This window comes from Cyanistes caeruleus, chromosome 6 (genome assembly GCF_971803275.1).
Source record: "Cyanistes caeruleus chromosome 6, bCyaCae1.hap1.1, whole genome shotgun sequence".
NCBI classification, from domain to species: domain Eukaryota; kingdom Metazoa; phylum Chordata; class Aves; order Passeriformes; family Paridae; genus Cyanistes; species Cyanistes caeruleus.
In genome coordinates this window covers 45,404,956-45,428,330 of record NC_141706.1, presented here as the reverse complement: position 1 = coordinate 45,428,330, position 23,375 = coordinate 45,404,956, and the positions used below count along the sequence as shown (strand labels likewise).

The following is a 23,375-nucleotide window of genomic DNA, read 5'->3' as shown; positions in this document are numbered from 1 at the left end:
TGGCTACGTGAGGCCAAGTGGGCGGGTCCGAGCGCCTCCGGCCGCGCTGATTGGTGCGGAGCGGGGGCGGGGCGGACTGAGGCGGTGGCCCGCCGGCGAGCGGTGGCCCGGCCGCGGCGCTCCCGGGTGGGGAGGCGGGGTCGCAACCCCAAAACCGGCACTTCCCGATTTATTTCATTTCTTCCAGGTGACGCGACATCCCCTCAGGCTGTAACACGCCGACTCCTGCGTTTCCCGCCGCCGGGCAAGGAGCTGGGAGCATCCTCTCGGGATGGGGGGCCGGCGGTCTCCGTTAGAAGCGGGCGTACCATGCCAGGCAGAGTTATGGGGTGACCTCGGGGTGTTCGAAGAAGATGAGGAGCTGGAGGGTTTCAGGAGGGAGGCGGAAGTTCTGCGTGAGAAGCTGAGGGAGGCTCTCAGGTAGGATGATACCCGGTAAGGATGTCAGGCTGGGGTGCAGGATTCCTTCTCCTCCTGGCCAGTGAGGAGGCGGAGCATGAAGTCCCAAAATGCACGTGTATAGTGCCAACACACTGGCCACAAGTGCAGTCACAGCAGGGAGGATGGGGTCAGAAGGTGCCCACGTAAGCAGCATTCACATAAAACACGAACAGCACAAATCCCCGCCTCACTCATTAGCTAATCATGCTTAAAATGTGCCAGCAGATCACACACGTTTCTATCCAGTATTCAGTCTTCAGAGCTGTGGGCTTTCCAAGGTCGAGCTCTCAGCTGACTTTCCTTGTGATTAGTCTAGCTTGGCATTCACTATCAGGTCACACGTGCACACTCTTACAGAGGAAATAGTTTATGAAGAAGAAGAGACTGCAGCAATCACCAGCAAGTGTATTGACCAAGAGTCTGTTCACACATGATCTGCACCTTCTGTCTCCCCCACTTTTTTCCCCTATTTCCTGTTCTTGGTTCATTCTGATTCATGTTGATCCTTCCTTTTGCCTGCATTTATTCCTTCCCTAAAATCTAAGTTTCGCTCACTTTCACAATTATCCTCAGACATCCTATGAGAAGTTGGCTATTTTAATGAGACCCAGGATAGTCTCAAGTGGGTTTTTTTTCTTATTATTGATAATATGGTCATCTTCTCAGGTACAAAGTTTCTAGCTGAACCTCTCAAACATCACACTAAACTCAAGTTTCTCGTAATGACTTTCCCATCAGCATCCCAGGAATGCTAGCATTTGGTACTGTTTGTTAGGATTTGTGCATCTGTGTGCCTTATTGCCTCTTGTGCGTTTGTCTGTTATGGTCAGTAGCTATTAGCAAGATAGCCCTAAAGTTGGAACTTTATGGTTTGCTTGTGGCCTTTCTGGCAATAGAGTACTAGCAGCATAATAAATTGCATGACAAGGCTAAGTAGACCTAACTTCCATTTTAGCAAAGCTTTGCTCACGAACTTTGGTAGCAAAGCAAAATATGGAGCCTGAGAATGACAAACCCTAGACCTGTCTTTTAAAAACCTGCTCAGCCTACAGTGTCTTTCTCTTAATCAATAGTGTCTCCCTTCTTTAAATTGTTTTTTAATAATTTCACTTATTTCCCCTTCATAATGTCTTTGTCTTAGTCATACATCTGGTAACATAAGGCAGTCCAGTTCTTTGACCGACCTCACCTCAGACAGTGCCTGGGATCAGCAAAAGCCTCACTTGTTTCCTAAGTCTCGCTTGAGGCCAAAAAGCGCTTCATCTCCCTGGATTCCTTCCATCACCATCCCTCAGCCTTTCAAAATGACACTACGGGAAGCTCGCAAAAAGTCCGAGTTGATGAAGTCATACATGTTTCTTGAACTAGACAAACCAAGAGACAAAAGGCAAAGCCAGGATGAAGCTGAATGTCAGAAACAATTCCGGGCACAGCCTGTACCTGCACATGTGTTTCTGCCCCTTTATCAGGAAATAATGGAGCAGAATGAGATTCGCAGGCAAGCAGCAACACAGAAAAGAAAGGAGCTGCTACTCTCAACGCAGCGGCCCTTCAGTTTTCTGGAGAAGGAAGAGAAAAAGAAAGAAGCTATCAGACAAAAATTCCTGTCAGCAGCAGCCCCAAATGAGAGCTCCAAACAGAAGCAAGCCAGTAAAAAAGTTCCTAAATCTACTTATGACTCACTTCTTGGAGATAAACTCAAAGGTAACATGCCAGGCCTCTTTCTGTAAAAACACCTCCCTGCCTGTCCTTTGCTGTTTCCATGCTGGGAGGTAAGATCATGGCCTGTAGGACATCACTTGGAGCCTAAGGCCAGTGTCCCCTGGTGTTGTTGAGTCTCCTGTGTGTCACTGGTCATTACATTTTGTTTAGATACCCTTGCAGTAGAGTGCCTTAAATTTAGTAGTCTTGTATCAGTGTTGGCAACAGCAGTTCTGTTCCACTTCCCAGAAAATGTGGGCACATTGAGCTCTTCAGACAGATTTCCATACCCACTTTGCTGTAGATCATGACAGTTTGGGAATCCTTCCCTGCACTGGATTCCATACTTTGGTTACACTAAAGAGACAGAGATGATTTGTGGCACAAACATGAAGACAGATGTAGTGCCATAGGTCTCCAAGGTCCATGCAGTATCTTAGATCTGACAATTTTACTCCTACCCAAGTCATCAGTTGTGCACAGAACCCCTAGGAGAGGAGAAAAATATTTCCTGAGCCCAAATCGGGCAATTAGTTTGGTTCTAAGTGAGAGTGTAGTAGTCCAGTCTCTCCTGCCATTCTCTGATGTTTCCAGGTGTCTTCCCACTTGCACTGGCCCAAGCGCCAAAACAGGGAAGTAGCTGCCAGGACCATTCTAGTCAGGACAGCCAATGAAATGTTACTGATGCTTGCTTGCTTTCAAATGGCTTAGGCCACCACAGTTGAAAGTTTGAAGTAAGCAGTTCAGACTTGACACTTGAATGTGGGAACTAAGCCAGTCCATAATAATTCTCATGGCTTTTCTCATCCTTTTCTCCTTTTTTACTGTTTCCCAGTGATTTCTTCTTGAGGACACACCAGTTCAGTTTGCATCAGAAAACACTCTGTTGGGGTGTACTAACCTAAAAGGATTAGAAAGGTAAAAGGCAGCAAAGGACACACCTTTGTTTTATTTCTATCTGGCATATGAGAAGGAAGGAGAAATGAACATTTCATACTTGAGGCAATGAATCCCTATAAATTGACTCAAAACCATCTTATTTTGCAAACAGCAGTATTTTTTTCCTTAAAAGCAAAAAACCAACCCCCAACCAACTGTCTGCATTTTCACAAAAATGAAGCTGCACAGGGGAGGACTTCAGTTTGATGCTATAATCTGAAACATATTGTATGGGAAGTTTGTCACGGAAATCATAAAACGTGATCTATCTATCTATCAAATGTTCCTTACTTAAAAGCCTTTCCAATATAGACAATTATTGCTGGAGATTACATAGAAAAGCCATCATCTGTTATAAGTATACTTAAACAACTCATTTATACCACACAGTCAACATAGCTGTAAGTCCCATATAAATAGTATGGGACTGGTATGGAAGATTAATACTTCTGCAAGACAAAGGAGACAAAGGGTGCAAGTTACCTGGGACCCCTAAGAATGGGAGAAGTCCTGTTCAATTATTGCTCCAGTAATTAAGAGATAGGTAGAGAATAATTCCTAAGAAAGAGACTCTACCATGGTTTTACTGGCATGTTTGAATTGTTTTTCCCTGGAAGGCAGAGGAGAGAGGGGCTGAAAAGGGGGGGAAGGAGAGCACAGGATTTGGTCTCTCCCTGTATGTATAACTGCCATCATAATGGAAAGTCTAGACTTGGGCAGTGGCCATTTCACAGCCTTTTGTCACTTATACTCTTCTCACTGCTTTCCTTTTGATCCTTTAGAAGCTGAACTCTACAGGGAAATCCGTATTCAAATGAGAGCAAAGGATTTGCTCAAGAGCTCTGTAGCTCCTATAAATACCAGCAACTGTCGGAGGGAACCTCAGTCCCGAACTGCTACCAGAACTAAGCAGGAAAGACTTGGCTTCTTACAGGACAAAAGTTTCAGCTTCAAACCAAGGGTTAATCCAACAGTACCAGATTTTGAAGAACTTTACTGGGCGTTTCAGAGGAAAACAGTAAGGAGACAAGAAGTCAAAGAGCCAACTCATAATAAGCCATTCAAGCTAAGAACCTCCAATCTCCATGCCAGGCAGAGGCAGGCTAATGAAAAGATTAAGGTGAGATACCTGGATATTTCTGTGGTACTGCTTTTTCCGATCAAGATACCAACTTCTCAAGTTTATAGCATTTAATTATTAATGGTTAACATCCTGTGACCTCTGACCTTGTACTGAGAGTACTGCAGAATTCTAGAACAAACGAGAACAAAATTCTACACAAAGAGATGAGCTATGACAGCAAAGGCTCAGTAACCCTTTCATAGCTCTAATCATGTCTCCTTCCCCTTGTCCCTCAGCCCATCCACATGTAAATCTCTGCTGATGGAAGAGAGAAGAATGAGTGCATTCTCATACCCCAGCTGTTCTCTTTGGTAGGCAAATAACAGAGGAGATTCTGTACTAGCAACCGTCTGTGAACAAATATACTGAATGAAGTTTCATTTCTTTCAGGATTCTCAGAAGCTTTCAGTGCAAAAAAGTCACTCTCTGCCTGGACTTTCCTCTCTCTCTTCCAACACCCTTCCTGTGCATATTACAGATGCAACTAGAAAGAGGGAATCAGCTATTAGGTAGGTAGAAAAGTTTGTCTACAAGACTGTACAACTACTGACCAATATGGAGGAAAAACCACCAGTGTTTTCCCTCATCACATCAACTACATCAACAATACATTTCCTAAATGTTTCCCTGTCTTCTTTCTTTGCTAAATCTTACTCTGTCTCCCAGTTGCTTTGGAAACTGCATACTTGTATGGCTGAAATTTTGTTTTTTCTCCTTAGAGGACTACAAAAGTGAAACTCCCAGCTAGCATGTGGTCTGGCAGTCCACATGGACTCATCAGTAACTTTTTTTTCTATATAGATATGCCCAAGATAACAAAAAGGAAGGGGACAAAGAAGGAATTTATTGGCTGGAGAAACACAAAATGAAGTGTCAAGCTATGCAAAAGTCTGTGAACAGCCGAGCAAAAGCCCTTGATCCTCATAAAAGTCTGGAGGAAACACAAAAGGAGAAGTCAAAACAGAACAGGTCAGTATCCTACTCTGCACAAAAAGAACTGTTTGCTCTACTGAGGATCATCAGATAATTCTTTAGGACAGATTGAGTCTAAAAATAGCCTAACCTTTTTTGGCTGTTGTATCCATTACACATTCATATGGATATCTTGACAATTCCATACTTCTCCTTCCATACAGAACCATTTCCTTTAGATTAACATTTGTACAAATTAATTTGTACAAGCCAGTCAACTGTAATGTGTAAGATGGTAAAGAACACATAAGAGACAAGATTTTCTAAAAATGTGAACACTGTTTGCTTGCTTGCAGTCTAGAAGAGCTTTGCTTAATCAGTCCTTTACTTGTGAGCAATAGGGTTTTTTTTTCCCAGCATTCAGAATCAAGAGAAGTACCAAAGCAATTTAAAGAATGAAACACTGAGAATTAATTATTCCTGATCAGCTACAGTCAAAGGGAACCTGTAGTAGGCAGGCAATTTTTCCATTTCAGGCAAAATATACAAGACAGAACAAAAGAATACAGAAAGGAGCTGGAAGAAATGCAGCTGCGAGTCAAGAACAGACCATTCCTCTTCGAACAGGTCACCAAGGTAACTGGTCAAAGTCCCAGAGTGTTTCTGGGCAACAGGATAAACTGTCTTTCATTTAAGACAGGCATTAAGAAATCCAGTCTCAAATTAATTAATGGATAAGAAGGTACAAATGGTTGCATAGTCTCTGGACTGCATGCAAAATAATACATGGAAAATCCAGCAAAGTATAATTTAAATTCCTTCCTACCACTTGAAAAAAAACATTCAGACTCATTTCTAGGAGCTTGCCAGTTCCTAGTATGTACTGCAATCACAGTATATGGTCTGATCAAAATCAAGGCCTTATCACACCAGAAGTTAAATAAATACCTATTCTGCACCTGAATACCATAGACTACAGTCTGGAGATGCAAAACTTTTTCTTAAAACCCTCTCCAGTTAAGCACTTTTCCTTTGTATCTCTACTGCTATGGCAGGACATTAATGATGGTTATGTTGCTTTTATCACCTGTAGGCTTTGCAATCTGGGGCTGCATTCAGCACATCTCACCCATCACACGGTATCCAGCTGCAAATCTCTACTGCACCTGAAGTGTAGATACAATCTGTACTGTTTTTCCCTGGGTTTTCTCTTCAGTTCCAAGTCTTTGCAGGAACTACAACTGGTTAGAGACAGTGACAATACATGGACAATATGCTAATTTAAAATTTCTCAACAGAAAGTACCCTCCTGGATCAGGCTTTCTGTTCTGATAATGGAGGCAGAGAACACACATGTATGATAAATACTGGTAATATTTCCATGTACCAGATGGATAAGAATTCACTTTTAGCAATAGTCTTCACTCATGTTGATACTAGGTTTCTATCCTTCCTTACTAACACCTTAATCTTTAGGGACTGGCCAGTCCCTCTGGAAAACCCTCATCACAGACTACATTGACTTGCAAGGTTCATTTGGAGGCAGTGAGGATATAGGATCCAAGATGCTTGTTTTTAAATTGAGCTGATATGAAGCTATTTCACAGGCACTCTCCCATTTAACTTCACTGTTGTTAGTTCTTACCACTTACAAGCAAATGTGCTTACAGGATTTCACACAACTCTGTTTTCACGCATGTTTTTGAGTGTCAGAGTTAGGACTCAGACACAAGTATACCAGTCTGGTAAGACTGGAATGTGGTAGGAGGAGAACAGAAGAAGGAAGTAAAAAAAGAACTGAAGCAGGAAAATGTGAGCTCTGGCTTTGAGAGAGAGATGTTAGACATTGTCCTATTGTACTGTATGGATTACAAAAGTTTTGGACAGGAGGTTGTGTTGTCCTCTTGTCCCCATTAGGAGCTTCAGATGTGCACTTCAAAACAAGCTGACTGCTAAGGGGAATCCCCAGTTCTATGTATTTACTAAGTTTCGATTTCACAGCAAGATGCTCGTCAAGGAGCAGAGCGTCGCTACAGACGCACCCTCCAGCAGGTTGGCCTAAGCGAAGAATTTGTAAGGAAAAAAGGGAAAGATGCCACTGACTTGCTGGAAGAAGAATCTGATGTTCACAGGTAATAAAAAAAATGCAGTACAGCTCTTTTGTCTGTGACTAAAAATATTTTCCTTGTTCATTAATGCATTCCAGTTTTTCTATAATCTAGTGTAGGAAAAATTAAATCAACTTCACTGCTCTTATTTAAGCATTGTGGCCTCTCTCTCCAAATTGCTATTTCATATGCATGGGGCAAACCATTTCTGGTATTTAACCATCACTGTTTCTGCAGGCTGCCTGAGCCTCGGGGTGAAAAGGATGACTGTACTGAACAGGAAGGAGTACCTCAGGAGGAACAGAGCACAAAGGGAGTGGCAACATAAAAGCTCGTAGAAGAATCCATCAATCAGCTCTTAATTTTTTTTGTTCAAGATTTTCCAAATTAATCCTCAGGAATTTAATAGTCTAAGCTAACACCTAAGAATTGCAGTGGGGTGAGATGGGAGAATTTAGTAAAGGGAAAAAAACAACTGTTGTTTAGAGTATGTATTGTTCAGCCCAGCAAACCCTGCAGCCTCCCTTAGTCTTCAAAAGTGTCCCTTGTGTGAGCTCTTTCACTTTAATGGGCAACAAAACAAGTTAGAGGTTGAAGCACTATCTTTGGATAAAAGTAGATATGAAAGATTGAAGAGGTGCATTCTCTAGTGTCAGCTCCTTGCATTCATGCCTCAGAAGCACACAGGAAAGGGAGAATGCCTTCCACTGTGCTAAACCTTGTTTCAGACACATATGCGGTAGAATGTTTTAAAACAAGGTATTTCTACAAAAACAAGTATCAGGATTTGACCCACCTTGGGTGAAGACTCAGAGAAGTCTTTCTCTGGTGTTAATTCTTCATTCACCCACTACCCGCTCTGCTTCTTCCCCCCATTACTAAGAAACAATAGTCTTCCTATATAAAAAAAATCTCCCATGTTTCATGGCTTGAAAGTGTTTCAACATATTACCAATTTACGTCATTAATTTGGCCCAAAAAACAACCAAAGTGAAACAGTGCATCACTTTGAATTATTGTTTTTCTAATTGTATGATTACTGTGATATCAAAGATGGATTCTGGAGGAAAATAGATGAGGTATTGCCTGCCAGCATGCTGCACTCAAATGCCTACTGCATCTTGAATGGTGTATTTCACACTTTTAGTGATTTCCCTTTACCAAACACTAAAAACCATTTCAAAAATAAAAATCCTTGCCACCTGGAATGTTTTCTGAAAATTTTGCACTTTGACATTAAAATATTTTTAAATGGATATCATGTTTCTGTATTGCTCAATTTTCCTTATCAATCATCTTTTCCTCACTTACTTAAGTGGAAGATGTGTCTCTTTTGACCTCAATCCTTTTTTCTTTACACTGTAACACCACAGCCTAATTATCAAATCAGAAAGACAGTACCTGTCAGAGCTACCACATTAGACAAAGATATAAAACTGAAATAATGTAATTTTTAATCATAACAAAGTATTAAGTCCAAATATTTGTGGCCCAGGGGTTTCATACTGCTACATTACAGGCTGAATGCACCGGACTGCAACATTCTTGTTTGTGACTCAGTCTCCACACTGAGAACAGGCTTAAGCTACTTGGCAGGTTCCAGGAAGGCTGTTACCAGTGTACCATTTCCTGCACAGGTTTAATTGCATAGGACAAACAGAGGCTGTTCCTTCTCTGGGTACCCCCTGGAAAAGAACAGTGATGTAACCATGCTGTCACTGTGCTTTGCCACATTGAAAGAGGAAGGAAAGAAGATTACTTCCATGCTCTAAGTCTGTGGTTTAAAGCCTCTTTGTATGGATATATTTGGAGCAGTGGGACTGAAATTTTAATACATACATTTTAAAGGGTATTTACTAAAACTGGTTAATGGTGCTGAAAAAAGAAATCTCTTTTTTCAAAAGAAAAAGGTATGTGAAGTGAAAAGGGAAACCGTAAGAAGTGAGGAACGAAAGTTTAAATTATTATGCCATATCATTTTAAACAAATTCTAAGGTGACATGCATGAATATAATAACAAATAAATTAAAAGTCTTCATATTGGTCCCTAAACTGAAATTGCAGAAATGTGATGAAAGTAAAAGCATCAGGCTAGGTAACTGAAACTCACATCTCTCTTGCTAAACAAAGTTTTGTTCTGAAAGGAGGATTACATTTCTGTAATCCTAAAAGAGAGCTGTAGTCTCTTAATATGTCTCAAAAATGGTATGGAAATAAAGAGTTTCAGCTACAGTTCTGCATTTTTGTACTGTATGAAAACATTTGCTTATACTCATTTACTGCCCTTTCAGCTAACCTACAAAAATATTGTAGAGAAGAAGAGATCTCACTGGAGTATCTTCCGTCAATTGCTGAGATGGCAGCCAAACTGCATCAGACTTTGATTCCCAGGTACCTGGTGGAGCTTCTGCAGGAACCTCAGGGTTACAATACCTGTACCAGCAGCAGCACTACCTTTCCATTCAGCTAGGAAGCACTATAAACTCTAGGCATTCCCTTTGCATAGAAGCTATTAAAGACACACTACATTAGCAAAACTCTGCATTCTCAGTAATGCCAGTTCTGAAGACTCTTTAAGTTAATACTCAAAACACCATGTGGAAAACTCATTTAAAAAGCTTGATATACCAAACAAATTTTAGAGAAAAAAGACTGGGAAAAACAGGAACAGAACACATCAAATGTAACCAAATGATATCAAGTAGTACATTTTATTCATATAGTAAGTCAGCTTCTGACAGTGAGATGTATTAGAATATAGTCTCTGAAGGTAAAGGGCAGAAGGAAGGCCTGTTGCTCAAGATACTGAATATTTGAACAGTGCCTAGCACAATGAGGTCCTGGTCCTTAGCTGGGGCTCCTAGGTGCTCCAGCAAAACAAACACTTTAGGCTTTAGGAGATGGACTGCATAAGCAGTTTTGAAATGGCATTCCACAACATGGGCTAAGTGACACCTAAGCAGCAGACTTCACCTTTTAAGCTCTGCAAGAGAGAAACTTGGTCCAGCAGATCTTCTCCATCTCCAGTTTTAGGATTCATCCACTATCTACCCACCCCTCTGTGCACAGTTAAAGCAATGTTCATTCATCCCACTGCAATATGATGAGCCTCAAGGGGGAATGATCGATCCCGTCTCAGTCACCACATATAAGAGGGCGGAAAAAAGAGCAGCTGGTCTCACCCTCTTCTACTCCAATAATTGACTCAGTGTCTGGCAGGTGCAGAGACTCAACACCAAGGCTGGGCTGAGAGTTCATGGAGATGAGATTCTTACTATGCACTGTCGATTCTTCCAGCAAACTGCTGCCCATCAGTGACTCTATTATGAAAAAAAAAAAAGGGTAAAATTCTCATGATGCAATGACACTGCCATATAAGATACAATCCTTGCCCCACTTCCAGTCTTACTGACTTCTTCCCTAAACACCTACTTTATCCATTTCTACTCTTTGGGCATCCAGTGCTCCAGTGGATGGAAAATACTATGTTTATTGTTTTGAACCTTACTGTGGTGGGATCTCACGCAGGATTGACTTTCTCTTTAAATAATACACATTGTGTGAAAACCCAGGCTGTTTGCAACAAAAAAGCATAATCAAGGGAAAAAATCCACATAAAAAAACCCAACTATATTCATATTGATTTTAAAAACAATGAACATATCTGCCCCTTGACCACCATACAAAAATATACCTTTGTTTTCTGTCCCCGAAAGGGGAGGGTAAGCAGTCCGCATTGCCAAAAGAAACAGACTTGTTTCTTACTGGCTTTCTTAGTGGTCTCATATTATCAGGACAAACATCTTTTCTTTGACCATCCACTAATTTTTTTCCTGCACTTTTCCCCCAGAATGAGTGTGCTCCCTTCTTTACCTGGCTGTTCTCGCTCCCTGCTGCCAGCTGTTCCAATTCGGGAGTGGTGTTTCCTCATATGCACATTTCTGCTACCGCTCTGGGAAAATGTCTTCCCACAAATTTGGCACTGATGGGGCTTCACTCCTTGGAGTCAAAGGGGGAAGAAATATCCCAAGAATTACCAAAATGGGAGAAGAGACCTCATCAACTAAGAAACTAATAACAGTTTTGAAATGGCTGTTAACACCACTTGTGCTAATTTATCAGTAAAAACCAAATGAGAAGTATTCCCGTCTCCTGGAGGGCCATAAGCCTCTAGAAGAGAAGAGGTTTAGATATCAGTAATGGCAGTTGTTGGAAAACTCATGGCTGAAGGGTAACAAAGTCTTCAAGTCGGATTGATGAGAGGGAACAAGTTATTTGAAATAATTTACTCATTGATACAGAAATACTTGATGTCCCACACAGAATAAAATGACCAGAGGCAATGAAGCTATCTCCTGCCATCACACAATGAATTGCAGCATCTAGTTTATGTTACTGAGCAGAGATTTGATGATGACTTGTCACTGTGAAAGGATTTCCATTTTACAGAGCAGTTCATCATTTCCATAATACAAGCATGATGTCCACACTTCTTGGCTCAATGGCATGGAAGGACAGAAAAAAGCATTGAGAACTCAATCATAAATGTTATTACCTCAATAAAATCTCCCGTTCCCCAGACATACCACTTTCATTGTGTGCTGATGATATTTAAGATAGATCAATCAAAATAGAAGGCAGAAGCTTTGGAACACTTGTGAAATACATTTCCACCTAAACTTTTGACCAATTACAAGTATGTAGTAGGAAAAAATAAAGGAAAACTCTACCTATGGCAGAAATCCACTTGAAAGAGATTTCAGATTCAAATGGCTGTGGTTAATACACAGAGATGCTAGAGTCTCTCTTTTAAATAACCAAATAATAGCAATGAAAAAGATATTCAAATACATGACATTTTAGCAATAATTTAAAAAATAATTTTAAAACTGTAATTTGAATTCAGAAATGGAAACAACGAGATTTAAAGCATACAGGTTACAGGCACCACGAAAAGGAAGTAAAAAACCACTATGACCAGAAGTTCTGTAAAAACCAGGATTTTTCTTAAGGAAATCCAATCAAAGTCCTACAATAAAGGTCTTTTTTCAGCCAGATCACAGAATGTCAGAAGAATGTCACTCTTACCTGAGTGGACAACCAAATGTTTCCGAAGACTGGAGTATTCAGCAAAGGAACGACCGCATCCCTGTGCCTGACACAGAAAGGGTTTTTCCCCTACAAGGGAAAAGTAAGTTCTTAGATTTTGGGATCACTACTTAATCTGATTGCCCAAGTCCCTGAGAACAACCTGGACATCTGTACTCCATTATCCCATTTGGCCTTATGTATATCAGAGTTCCATGGAAACTACATATCCTTCTTAAGCTTCCTAAGGCTTTTACAGCATTCTCTTCATCAGCGGAAACAGTGGCATTATTTTAAAATATCCTTAAACTCTCATTCACCAAAAGTGAAGCAAGGGACCACTGTTTCTAGATAATCTTCCAAGTATATAAATAATAATAGTAATATAAAACTACTCAATCTATGATGTATCTTCTATATGCAGTTCTCAACAACCAGCTCTGTTCCACACACTCACAGGGTCCTGCTCCCTTTCAGTACCAAAAATCCCATTAACTGTATTTCCCTTCATATCAGATTCTATATTTTATTTCAGATCAGGCTGAACTTGCCAAAATCCTGTGAGAGATGTGTCAGTCATTTATATCCATGTGTGGAGCACCTGTAATTCAAGGCACAAATTGTTCTCATGGCTGAAATTTATATCACAGCTATTTTTCTTTTATTTGAATTATGATAAATTGGGAGGTTACTACATTAATGCAGTGCAATAAAATTAATCTGTTTTGAACACTCTCTTAATAAAGCTAGATGTAACTTTTGCCAGCAACATCCCACTAAAGAACTCAATATACCATGTTTAACACTATGACTTCAAGTTTTTAACTGGACCTCTGTACAAGAGCAATAGCAAGACCACAGGAGATTAAGCAAGCTATTTTAACAATTTATTGTACAACATATATGTAGTTCTTTCAGAGTGAACTTGTTTTTAAAGGTGTTTCTACTGTGACTTTGCCTTTAGAAGTCTTCTACCTACAGCTCATTTATTAGCCTCTTATCTACAGTAGCATTTGACAGCTGCGACCAAAAAGGATCAACACAGCATATTCCAATTGGTGTTACAAAGCTGAAATAAGTAGCAGAGTCTCAAACACTGATTGTACTTCCTGGCTTGTTATAAATCTTTAAAAGTTTGGGAAAACTACCATTGACCTAAATAACAGCGCACATTTCCATCTATAAGACACCCTAGAACTATCTACACCTGCAATTTCAGAACACCTTTGGTCTGATCAAACGCTTAATTCCACATTATCCACTTGCAGCTTAGAAAGTTACTATTTACTCCTCCAGAAGCTACTGCTCTGTTGATTGCAGAATGCTCACTTATCAGGGAGGATTGTGCATGTATCAGCTTGGCCTATTAACTTAATCTGTACCTTGGTTGGGAGCTGTAAGTGCAAAAGAAAACTGCAAAAAATATAGCTGCTGTTACTACACATTCGAAATTTTATTATTGGTATAGACAATTTTTAACTACATCCCAACATCTGCCCCCAAACCATGTGTTCTAGCTAGACTGCACATACTTTAAAATAGCAGCCTTTTCCCATGTGTATCGACAAACCACATACCATATGGTCATGTTTAAATAAGGCAGAAGGCACAAACAGCTGCTGGTGACCCACATAATCTGTAATTTCATTTTACCTGGGAGGCCTTGTTCTCTCACACTTGCCAAGGTTTTTTTAAAACGTTAACCAACTGTAATACAATGCTTCTGAGGCCATCAGGGAATCTCTAACATTATTCCAAGAAGCTTGAACTGGGCCATTTGTTTGAGTATTGTGATAACCCTGAGGCTTAAAAAACTAAACAAACAAAATCACCAGAATATTCACTATGAACTTTGCTGGTCGTTAATTAAATTGCTGGTAACTACTAAATTGCTGATAATTTCAGAAGTAACTTGTGTCTCTCTCAAACAACTCTCTAGTACAAAAACACTTTAAAGCACTTTGGCTGCTATACCAACTTCTAAAAATACTGACAAGGCAGGATCATATTCTTCAGAGAAGCCATCATACAAAAACCATGTATAAAATACAGCACTATGAAATAAAGGTTCTTGTTTTATTTACTATAAAAAAGCTGAGCATTAATTTAGAGTATAGAGCTTCAGCATACAGTACCATCCCAAATTAGCAATGGCACAAACAGAGCAGTTTGCACACCATAATGCTGTCTTCTAATTAATGCTTTTTTCTACTTTTCCTTGCTACTCATTCCACTGCATTCCTCATTTCCCTGTATGTCCCAAATGTAGTTATTCTACAAGCAGCATAGGTAACACAAGCTAGTCAGTTAGGCAAATGTCAGCACAGCTCCTACTATATCTAAGCTATTGAGATTTTCAGGAATTTCAAATAACCTCTTTACAAAACACAGTTTCAGAAGTCATGTTCACTAACTATTCCCTTGGTAACAGTCTAGTTTCACACACCCCTCCCTCCATCACACAACTGGAAGGGAATCTTAAGGGTGTGGTCTGAACAGAATACAGCATCACCACACACTGTTTGAAAGGTAAAGCCTGTGTGAAACTATACGGGATAGTAAAAGAGATTAGCACTTGATTTATCTGACCTATAGATCAATGTGAATTTACAGAAAATGGACATTAATGGAAAGCAGAGGTAAACAACGTAAGACTTTAAATAGTTTGAGGACAGAGGAGGAAGTGGTTTATTCCTCAGCAAAAGACCCCACCTCAGCAGACCACAAATAGGTGAGGTCTAAAACACACCAGTGTGAATTCGTAGGTGGTTCTTCAGATTTCCAGCTGTTGTGAACTGTTTGCCACAGCCCAGTTCTGTGCACACAAAGGGTTTTTCACCATTGTGAGTTCTCATGTGCACCTTCAGCCTCTGCAAGACGTAGAAACTTTTTCCACAACCTTCTGCTGGGCAGGTGAAGGAGCGGTCATTCCTAGAAAACAACAAAAAGCAGTTTCATTACCAGCTACTGCAACACATTTTTTCATGAACACTCGATTTCTTTCTTTTATTAAATATGAGTACCTGTTAAAATACAAAAAAATCTAAACCAAACATTAACAACGACCTGCAAAATTATCTAACTAATCCAGGTTTTTCAGTATAATTGACTTTAAGCACACAACAGACCTAATATTTATAAGAATAATGCCAGGTTTTCACAGCTTGTCAATGTCAAAACCTAACATTATCTCAAATACAAAGTGCATTTTTTTAAAGGTCATAACAAGAAACAGCTTCATTCTGCTCACCGGTGTGTTTTCAGATGATACTTGAAGTGAGCTGGCCATACAAATGTCCTATCACAGCCCTCAACTGTGCACTTCAGCTTCCTTTCCACACGAGATAAATGAGGAATGGGGCTTGAATCTTTTGGCTGCCCATCTCCTGTGCAAAGATGAACATTTTCACCTGGAAAAAAACAAACAAAAAAAAAAAAGCCCACTGAAATCTAAAAAATATACAGATTACTATAATGTGTCAAATTTAATAGAAAAAACAGCATCACATACAATACAGGATTGTAAATCAGGTATGTCTGGCTACTAACTGTGTAGCATGCCCTACATGCTGCTGCTTAGCCTGTAACAGGGATTAGACACAGACTTGCAAACCTTACCAGGCCCATAAACTATTCCCAACAAGCCATCTGGATCAGATCAACTGCTACCAGATAAGGCTTATCACAAAAACAATAGAAAGCTAATGCATCAGAAATTGTACAAATGGTCTCTATAAAAATATAAACAACCAATTTTAACTATCAACCAACTATCATCTATTAGCTAAGCTGTTTTTAAAAACACCTTAGCTAAAGTAAGACAGATTGTATTTGCTTGCAATTATTTAATAATTAAGTCAGAAAGCATGTCACTAAATCAAATTTTGTATTCTGCAGAAAACTGATCTCCAAACCCAGTGGAACTAAAAAGAAAGTATAATTTACAGTATGTATTAAAAATAGGTTCTTAAAAGTGAAAATGAAAGTTGAAGAACAAGCAGCTGCAGTCAGAAAGAAGATATTCTTTTACATGTACCAGAGAACTAGTAGAGATGGTTCCACTAGAGTTCATTCCCAAGAAAAAATGCAAAGCCTATTTAAACTGAAGAAAAAAAGCATAATTGTCCTATATAATTCTGTCCCTGATGATTTGAATATGTCATAACTGATTCAAAGAATGAGAGAATTAAAGAGAGGAAGAAACAATGTGATATTAGGGGTCTTCTATGGATCATTCAACTTTTGAGACACAATCTGTGGATCTCCTACCATTATTGCTTGCTTTGGCATTCTTTGCGAGCTGTGCCCGAGTGGCAGCAATTAAACTGTCATGGGCCAATTCTTGCACTCGTAGGAACCATGGGGTACTGCTGTCTGTGCTGTCATGAGAGAGAAAGTCATTTCCAGAATCTTCTGCTTCATCTTGAACAAACACCAAGTGCTCTGTGGGAGACCCCAGCCCTAGAAAAAAAGACAAATTTGTGAAACAATAATATAACAGAGGGAAATTTCTTTTGCTTCTCAGAGATTAGTGTTCATAGCATGGAGGAAATAGCTGCCCTGAAAAAGTCTCCACTGACCTCTACATTGTAGAAAGATGTTGATGACTAAATGCTCCTAAAATATCCAATAATGCCCAGCAAATTTCATGATCTTTCCTCTTCATAAGCAGCAGGGACAGAGTTGTACTTGTATCTCCTGCATTCTGCTGAGACATATCCAGCCAGATGACAAACAGAAGAACAATTACCTGCTCTTGTTAGGTTGAGAAGAATGAATGAAGTGCTGTCGCTGGGCTGGAGGTCTTGCAATAAACTAGAAGTTTCTGGAGTTGGCAGAAGTTCAGATGGTTTCTGAACATTCTGTGCCCTTGTTTCCTCTCCATCAGGGCCAACATTTACCTGGAGACTTCTCAAGACAGCAGATGAAGAAACATCTTTGGAAGAATTAGTGTGACTTGGAGAAGTGAGATCTCTTTCATCATCTAATGAGGCAAGTGAAATCAGAGTAAATAAAAGTATAAATACACTATGATTAAAAGACACCTATAAAATTATTTTTCTAGGAAAAGACCCCAGAACTTGAGAGAGAAGGGAGGAGAAAGCTTCTAACTAGTCAGACTTCACTATTAAATGAGAAGATTCAGTCACTCTGCTGAACTTGTTGCTCCATCCATGGGATGGCTTATCAGCAAGAGACAGCAGGGCCAGCATGGTGAAGTAAAGACAGTAGTATGAAGGGCAGGGTCACAAAGATCTGCCACACAGATTTTACCTGGCAACATGAGTCTGTTGCATTCTGAGGTCTCAGTAACAGGAAGCAGAGAAAGACAGGTGATGTCTTTTGGTTCTGATTCCACCAGTCCTTGTCCCAGTGGAATGGAAGTATTTTGAACAAACTGAACCAGCAGCTGGAAAAACATACTGAAGATTAGGTCGAGAGCAGTACAAATCATTTAAAAAGGTACTAAAGTCCAGTCAATCCAGTAGTCCCTACCATCTTGCAGGAGATATTGAATGTAATGCCATGGATACACACAGATATAAATGAAAACTTTTCATTTTCCTTTTTACAAGGAAAGAATTGTTTGTCATCTCTGAAATACCTATGAACTTCTCATTTCTTTAACATATAATAAACAGCTCTGGATCATTGCAGAACAAGTCTAGTTAGGCTATTTTTCTTTTTAATTAATATTTTACCACTTGATACTTTACTATGGTCTAACATTTCAAGTAAATGCTTTCCATGCTCAACCTTTGGTGCAAGTATTTTTTAAAATCATTGTCTTTAAATACTTTAAATACTTAACTGAAAATTGTAATTTTTCTTAATTAAAAAAAGCAATCAGAAGACTAGTTACAAAGATGTCTATCATACGGCTATTCAAAATAAGCAGATAACAATCAGAGAAACAAGGCTGGGATGACAAGGGGGAGAACAGAGGCAGTTTTAGCCATCTAAATCAGCTCCTCCTAAAACCATCAAAGATGGACAACCAACCCACCCACTAAGGGGATTAACAGAAGAAACCTTCTCCAAAATACTACACAAAACAAGGAGGACTATAGTATAAACAGGTATAGAACTTAAACTGAGGTGCATTCCCTTGGGAGGAATTTGGGACTGGTCAAAAGATTTGGAAGGATTTGTACAAGACTTATTAGGTGCTATTTAAGGGAAAGGCCAAAGGCAGGAAAAGGAAAGGATCAAGGTGGATCAGGGCAGAACAAACACAAGAAAATTGAAAGAGAAGGATAAAAGGGGCCCACTGCATATAAGCAGGAAGCTGATCAATTCAGTTGTCTGGCACAGCCTAACTCTTACACTCCATCCTGTCTTCTCATTCAGCTCCATTCTTACCTACTCCCTGTGTGGTCCTGCTCTCTACAGTGGATCTCTAGTGGCACACACTAGTTTCCTGTATGTGTGTGTGTGTGTGTGTGTGTGTGTGTATTTGTGTGTGTCATATGCTAATGAACTCCAAGCCAGCCTAGTTAGCAAATGAAATGAGAAGTCTGGGGATAGATCCAAAGAAATCCATAAAGGAAATCCCTGAGGCAGTAACCCTTGAACATGGAATCAGACACTGTGCTGCCGGTGTTTATGAGGGTAAAGCTACAAGCACTCAGTCTGTGTTCATATGTTTGGTGCCAATCACATCTGTACAGTGTGCACACACCCATCTTTTCAAACAGGTACTAAACTTCACTAGTGGCTGGCTCCAATATCAGAATTAAAGAGCTGTCCTGACATTTCTTGATGAACCCAGGAGGTGAGAGAGATGGTCATCCAGTCCATCAGATTTAGCCATCCCTAACATCAGCTCTGGCAAAAATTACTTCCAGCTAACTCCTCAAAATCTGGAGTTATAAAAAAGGAACCTGACACTTGAAAAGGAACAGGAAGTCAGAAAAATTACTTTTTTACCCCTGAAAGTCTTCTCATATTTTTAACCTAGTTCAGAGCTTCTTAACTCATTCTGTTCCTTTTATAACATTTCAACTTTTTGTCAGAGTACCAGAGATAATGCTGGTGCTCTTTACACCCAAGGCAGACACAGAAATGAGACTCCCTTTTTTTCTGTTACCAGTGCCAGAGCACTTCCTATTAAAATATTCTCATTTAACAAGAATGGTGCTGGGAGTTAGGAGATAACAGTCCAACTTTTGCAATGGACTGAACAAATTCTGTGAACTGCACAAGCTTTTTTAAACACGGTCTCAAATCCCTCCCCTGTAGGGATTTAAACTTCAGAAAGATGGAAAGGGGCTGGTTTTAGCACACCCAGACACATACTCCACGTTTCAGAGAAAATGCTGGTCAAAACTCTCATGCAGGATGTTTTTGTTTGTCTTTAAGTTCCATCAAACAAATTAACTCCTATACTCACATTCTCAGGTTTGTGGTTTTTTAAACACTGAATGAAGAAATATGGAAAATAACAATATACTAGAAAGTTAAACCTCAAGTTCCTTATCTCTAGGAAACTCCTTGACAAAGATCCTGCGTTCTGCTGCTGTCTAAAAAACTGTATGTAGCAAACTTCCTTTAACTTTGACATTTAGAAGGAAATTGTACAAGATAATTATTCAGAAGCTACTACCCTCATTATGACACATTTTAGTACGCAGTAACACAGAGCCCATATGGAGTTGTCTGTGCAGTGAGATAGTTCATCAGTGTCAAAAGAAAGAGACTAAAAAATGCTGATGTACCCACTGTATATTTGTGATTAAAACTCAACAGTCACAGATAATTTGATACCTATTTCGTATGTTGTGATTGTCTTAGTACTTCCTTTTCAGAGCTATTGACATCTAATTCCAAATTATCCCTGTGGCAGACACCAGCCTTTGGAGCCTCCCTTACATCAAGAGAAAGTGCTAAATCAAAGAAACTGTAAAGAAAACTTAGTGTTTTGCACTCTGGTTTCTCTATGCTCATTTCATCTCACAAAAACACTAGAAAGATTAATGGTTTCTCAAACACTTTTACCTCAAAGAGCTGCTGCCATAGGAACCCTGAAAATTTAACAGTCCTGACTGGTCTCCTCTGGGACCCCCCACACTCTCTCCCTTGGGACTCCTTTTAAGCTCAGCCTGGGCCAGTCATTCCCTTCCTGAGTTGTGCTGTAGGTTTACCTGTCTCAAGCCCTGTCTACTGGATGAACCTCAGATTTTTACTGCATCTGTTTCTCCAGCTCCATCTTCTGCTGCTCCTACCTGGATTCTGGATAGACCCTGGACCTGGTTCACCACTTCGCCTTATCCAGGGCTGAGGGCTGTGGATTCCAGCACCTGTCTCTGATTTCCATGCTCAGTATTGTGCCCTGGTCTGTGAGGGTACTGCCTGGGCTGGGATCACCCTTGACTCCCTGCTCACCCTCTCTTAGGAGCAGCTTGTCATCACTGACAATTATGAAGCTACAAATTAAGTCCCAAAGTCATTCAGATGGCAATGCGCCATTTGAACTAGGCCACAAGCCAGATGGCAGTTTGAAAGGTTAGAATTGTTTCGTCTTAGATATAAGATTATCCAGAGGACCTAGCAAGAAGATGGAACTATTTTTATGTTGTCAAAAAAATACATAGGCAATAAAAGACAGTCCCTCCCCCCAGGGCCATGCATTCTAATTTAGGATTAAAAAAAAAAATAGGAGAAAGAGAAGTAAAAAGGGTTAGGAATAATGAGCAAGGCAACCAGTAAAAAGAAGTAGGGACTAAAAACTTGAGCACTAAGATAGATGTAAATTATTGGATTGTCTTTCATGTTGATGCGTCCTACTGCTTCTTACTCCATGATGAAACATTTGTTTTATGGACTTGCCTATTTTTATACAAAAAAGACCTAAATGAAACTTGCCTCCTCCAAGAAGAAAGCTTTGCTTTAAACCTTCGACTTCAACATAGCAACATTAAGCCACTAGGGAAAAGCAAAACACAGCAACCACAAACAGATGCTCAGAAGAAAAAAGATCCTTTTAATTTGCTTTGTAAAGTAATGACAAACTAGTACAGAGAATTATGAAATTATGAGAGGGCAAAAAAGTAAAAGGAAACAAATGGACATGAATCACGCTCACTATTAAAATGTGGAATAAAAAACCCCAACCCTTCAAATAAACTAAAGCAAACTAATCATCAACTCAAATAATTCAGACAAAATAAAAAGTTTTTATGTTAGTTTTATCTTGACAGATTTGTTCCTAAACCTTCCTGTTCAAAATTATTGAATACCTTTGTGGACAACTACAGCAACTGGAACACAGGAAAGAACTCATTACAAACATTGTGTCACGCTTTCTTAAGATTCTCGCAAAATGGTTTTGCAGCTAAAAGTAAATAGGAAATTATAAAGGTATCTGGTAATTGGCTATTCAGCATAGAGACCAAGGAACAGGACAGGTGATAAATTAAATGCACGTACACTAACGAACTCTAGCAAACTGCAGATAAGAGAGAGTAAAAATAACCAGAACTCCTAGGACACTGATGGATGGGCCAGTACAGGAATAACTTGAGTTTGACCTTGGAAAAAAATCAACCAGAAACTTTGTAAGGAATAGGAACAGTGTTATCTTGGGTTACCAAAACCACATCTCATCAAAGAGCAAACTTAGGGGAGAAATTCTGGGACTGGGTAAAACATATTAAGGTATCTTGATGGAGACTGTGGGACAGTGAAAAACTTACTGATGTTTAGGGGAAGGACCAAAGGCAAGGAAAGAGAGGGATCAAGGTAGATAGGAGAGAAACAATTATTTGGAACAGAAAGGGGATTGGGAATAATACTGGTTGGCCACATTAGCAGGCTGCAGGTTGCTGCTCTGCATCACCACTGGGGTCTGTCTCATCCTCTCTAGTGCTTTCTGCTCCTAAATGGTTTCTGAGTACATTCATTTAATTAAATTCACTTTGGCATAACCTGTGAAATAGAGAAAAACACAATCTGGAAACCCAAGATCCTGGCGAGAGGCTGAACTAAAAAGCCTAAGGCCTGGAGATGGACACTGGAAGGACTCAAGGTTTGACAAAGAGTGGATAGCTGCATGACCGTAAGTATGCATGTCAGCCAAGGGAGGACATGTGTGATGTCCTAACAAATTTCAAGCCTTTTTACCTGATAAGTTGGGACAGGATTAGACCATTTGTGGCCTTTCTTTTCCATGGGAATGCCATTTGTATTTGAATGTGCTGGTAAAGGCCCTATCCTGCCACACAGCCATAATGTCATCCTGTCTGTGTGTGCACAGGCATATTTTTGCAGTTTAGGCCCAGATGCACTTCTGTGCACCTGGGAACAGTCCAGTGGTCTCACGTCTGAAAGACCAGGAAAGCAGGAACCTCCTAGATAATATCATCTGGCATCACAAACAGACCCCAGATGGGCTCTAAGTATTCCTGAGATGGGGACCGTATGAATGCCTATATATGGAGGAGACTGATCCACTATAACCCAAGTGCTAGAAGTTGTAAGCAGAGAAAATAGGTCATCTTAGGACACCAGAATAGGAGTAGTTAGGGAAAATGAATGTACAGATTATTAACAGAATACCAAAGGTACAGTAAGAGGTGAGGTGGCTTTACTCTATAGCTAAGACATTCCTTGGAATTTGAAATAAATTCTAATATTGCAAAAGGACATCCTTGACTTAAGAGATTCAAACTTCAGGGGCCAGATGTGAATCATACAGAGAGAATCTATAATCCTTGGAGGGCAAAGTTCAGCTGCATCTTGAGATAAAGAATTTTATTTTTGCTCTGCCACATCACCTTCTTGAATACACCCTCCTTTACATCTGATGAAATGCCATGTAACTGAAAATTCTGTAAATAATGCAGAGAGTGAATTTATTAGAAAATGTAAACTATTTCTTGGCTGTTGTCACTAAGCAAATACTTTTTATCCCTGCTAGTCAACAATAAATGGTTGGACAGGATGATCCCAGGGTCTATCACTGCAAGCAATGCAGAATGCTTGTGTTACCAAGAGATTTGGATAATGTCCCTGACCCAAAAGGGGAAAAAAAAATCCACAACAAACAACAGCCAATAAACTGT

The 23,375-nt window shown here is 39.9% G+C and overlaps 2 protein-coding genes across 8 annotated transcripts in view; one reads left to right on the top strand and one right to left on the bottom strand.

Annotated features, from left to right (window-relative positions):
* The first annotated feature begins 62 nt into the window (after nucleotides 1-62).
* On the top strand, nucleotides 63-8,480 carry FAM161B (FAM161 centrosomal protein B). 2 transcript variants are annotated; one of them, XM_023927840.2, is made up of 8 exons: nucleotides 63-420; nucleotides 1,583-2,145; nucleotides 3,864-4,201; nucleotides 4,595-4,713; nucleotides 5,006-5,173; nucleotides 5,653-5,752; nucleotides 7,118-7,248; nucleotides 7,462-8,480. In XM_023927840.2, the coding sequence occupies exons 1-8, from the start codon at nucleotides 272-274 to the stop codon at nucleotides 7,550-7,552; spliced, it is 1,659 nt and encodes a 552-aa protein (XP_023783608.1). In that variant the 5' UTR covers nucleotides 63-271; the 3' UTR covers nucleotides 7,553-8,480. The 2 variants fall into 2 exon arrangements, with proteins under 2 accessions (XP_023783608.1, XP_023783609.1); XM_023927841.2 differs by lacking the exon at nucleotides 7,462-8,480 and having other exon boundaries at nucleotides 74-420; nucleotides 7,034-7,183.
* Nucleotides 8,481-9,916: 1,436 nt separating this feature from the next.
* Nucleotides 9,917-23,375, bottom strand: part of ZNF410 (zinc finger protein 410) — a 22,697-nt gene continuing 9,238 nt past the window's right edge. For all 6 annotated transcript variants that reach the window (XM_086895213.1, XM_086895210.1, XM_086895211.1 and 3 more), the window contains exons 3-10: nucleotides 17,587-17,722; nucleotides 17,063-17,296; nucleotides 16,582-16,773; nucleotides 15,563-15,722; nucleotides 15,062-15,243; nucleotides 12,313-12,402; nucleotides 11,098-11,223; nucleotides 9,917-10,544 (exon numbers count right to left, since the gene is read on the bottom strand). In XM_086895213.1, coding sequence (XP_086751339.1) covers nucleotides 10,360-10,544; nucleotides 11,098-11,223; nucleotides 12,313-12,402; nucleotides 15,062-15,243; nucleotides 15,563-15,722; nucleotides 16,582-16,773; nucleotides 17,063-17,296; nucleotides 17,587-17,722 — 1,305 coding nt within the window. In that variant the 3' untranslated portion in view covers nucleotides 9,917-10,359. The remainder of the gene's footprint in view (nucleotides 10,545-11,097; nucleotides 11,224-12,312; nucleotides 12,403-15,061; nucleotides 15,244-15,562; nucleotides 15,723-16,581; nucleotides 16,774-17,062; nucleotides 17,297-17,586; nucleotides 17,723-23,375) is intronic.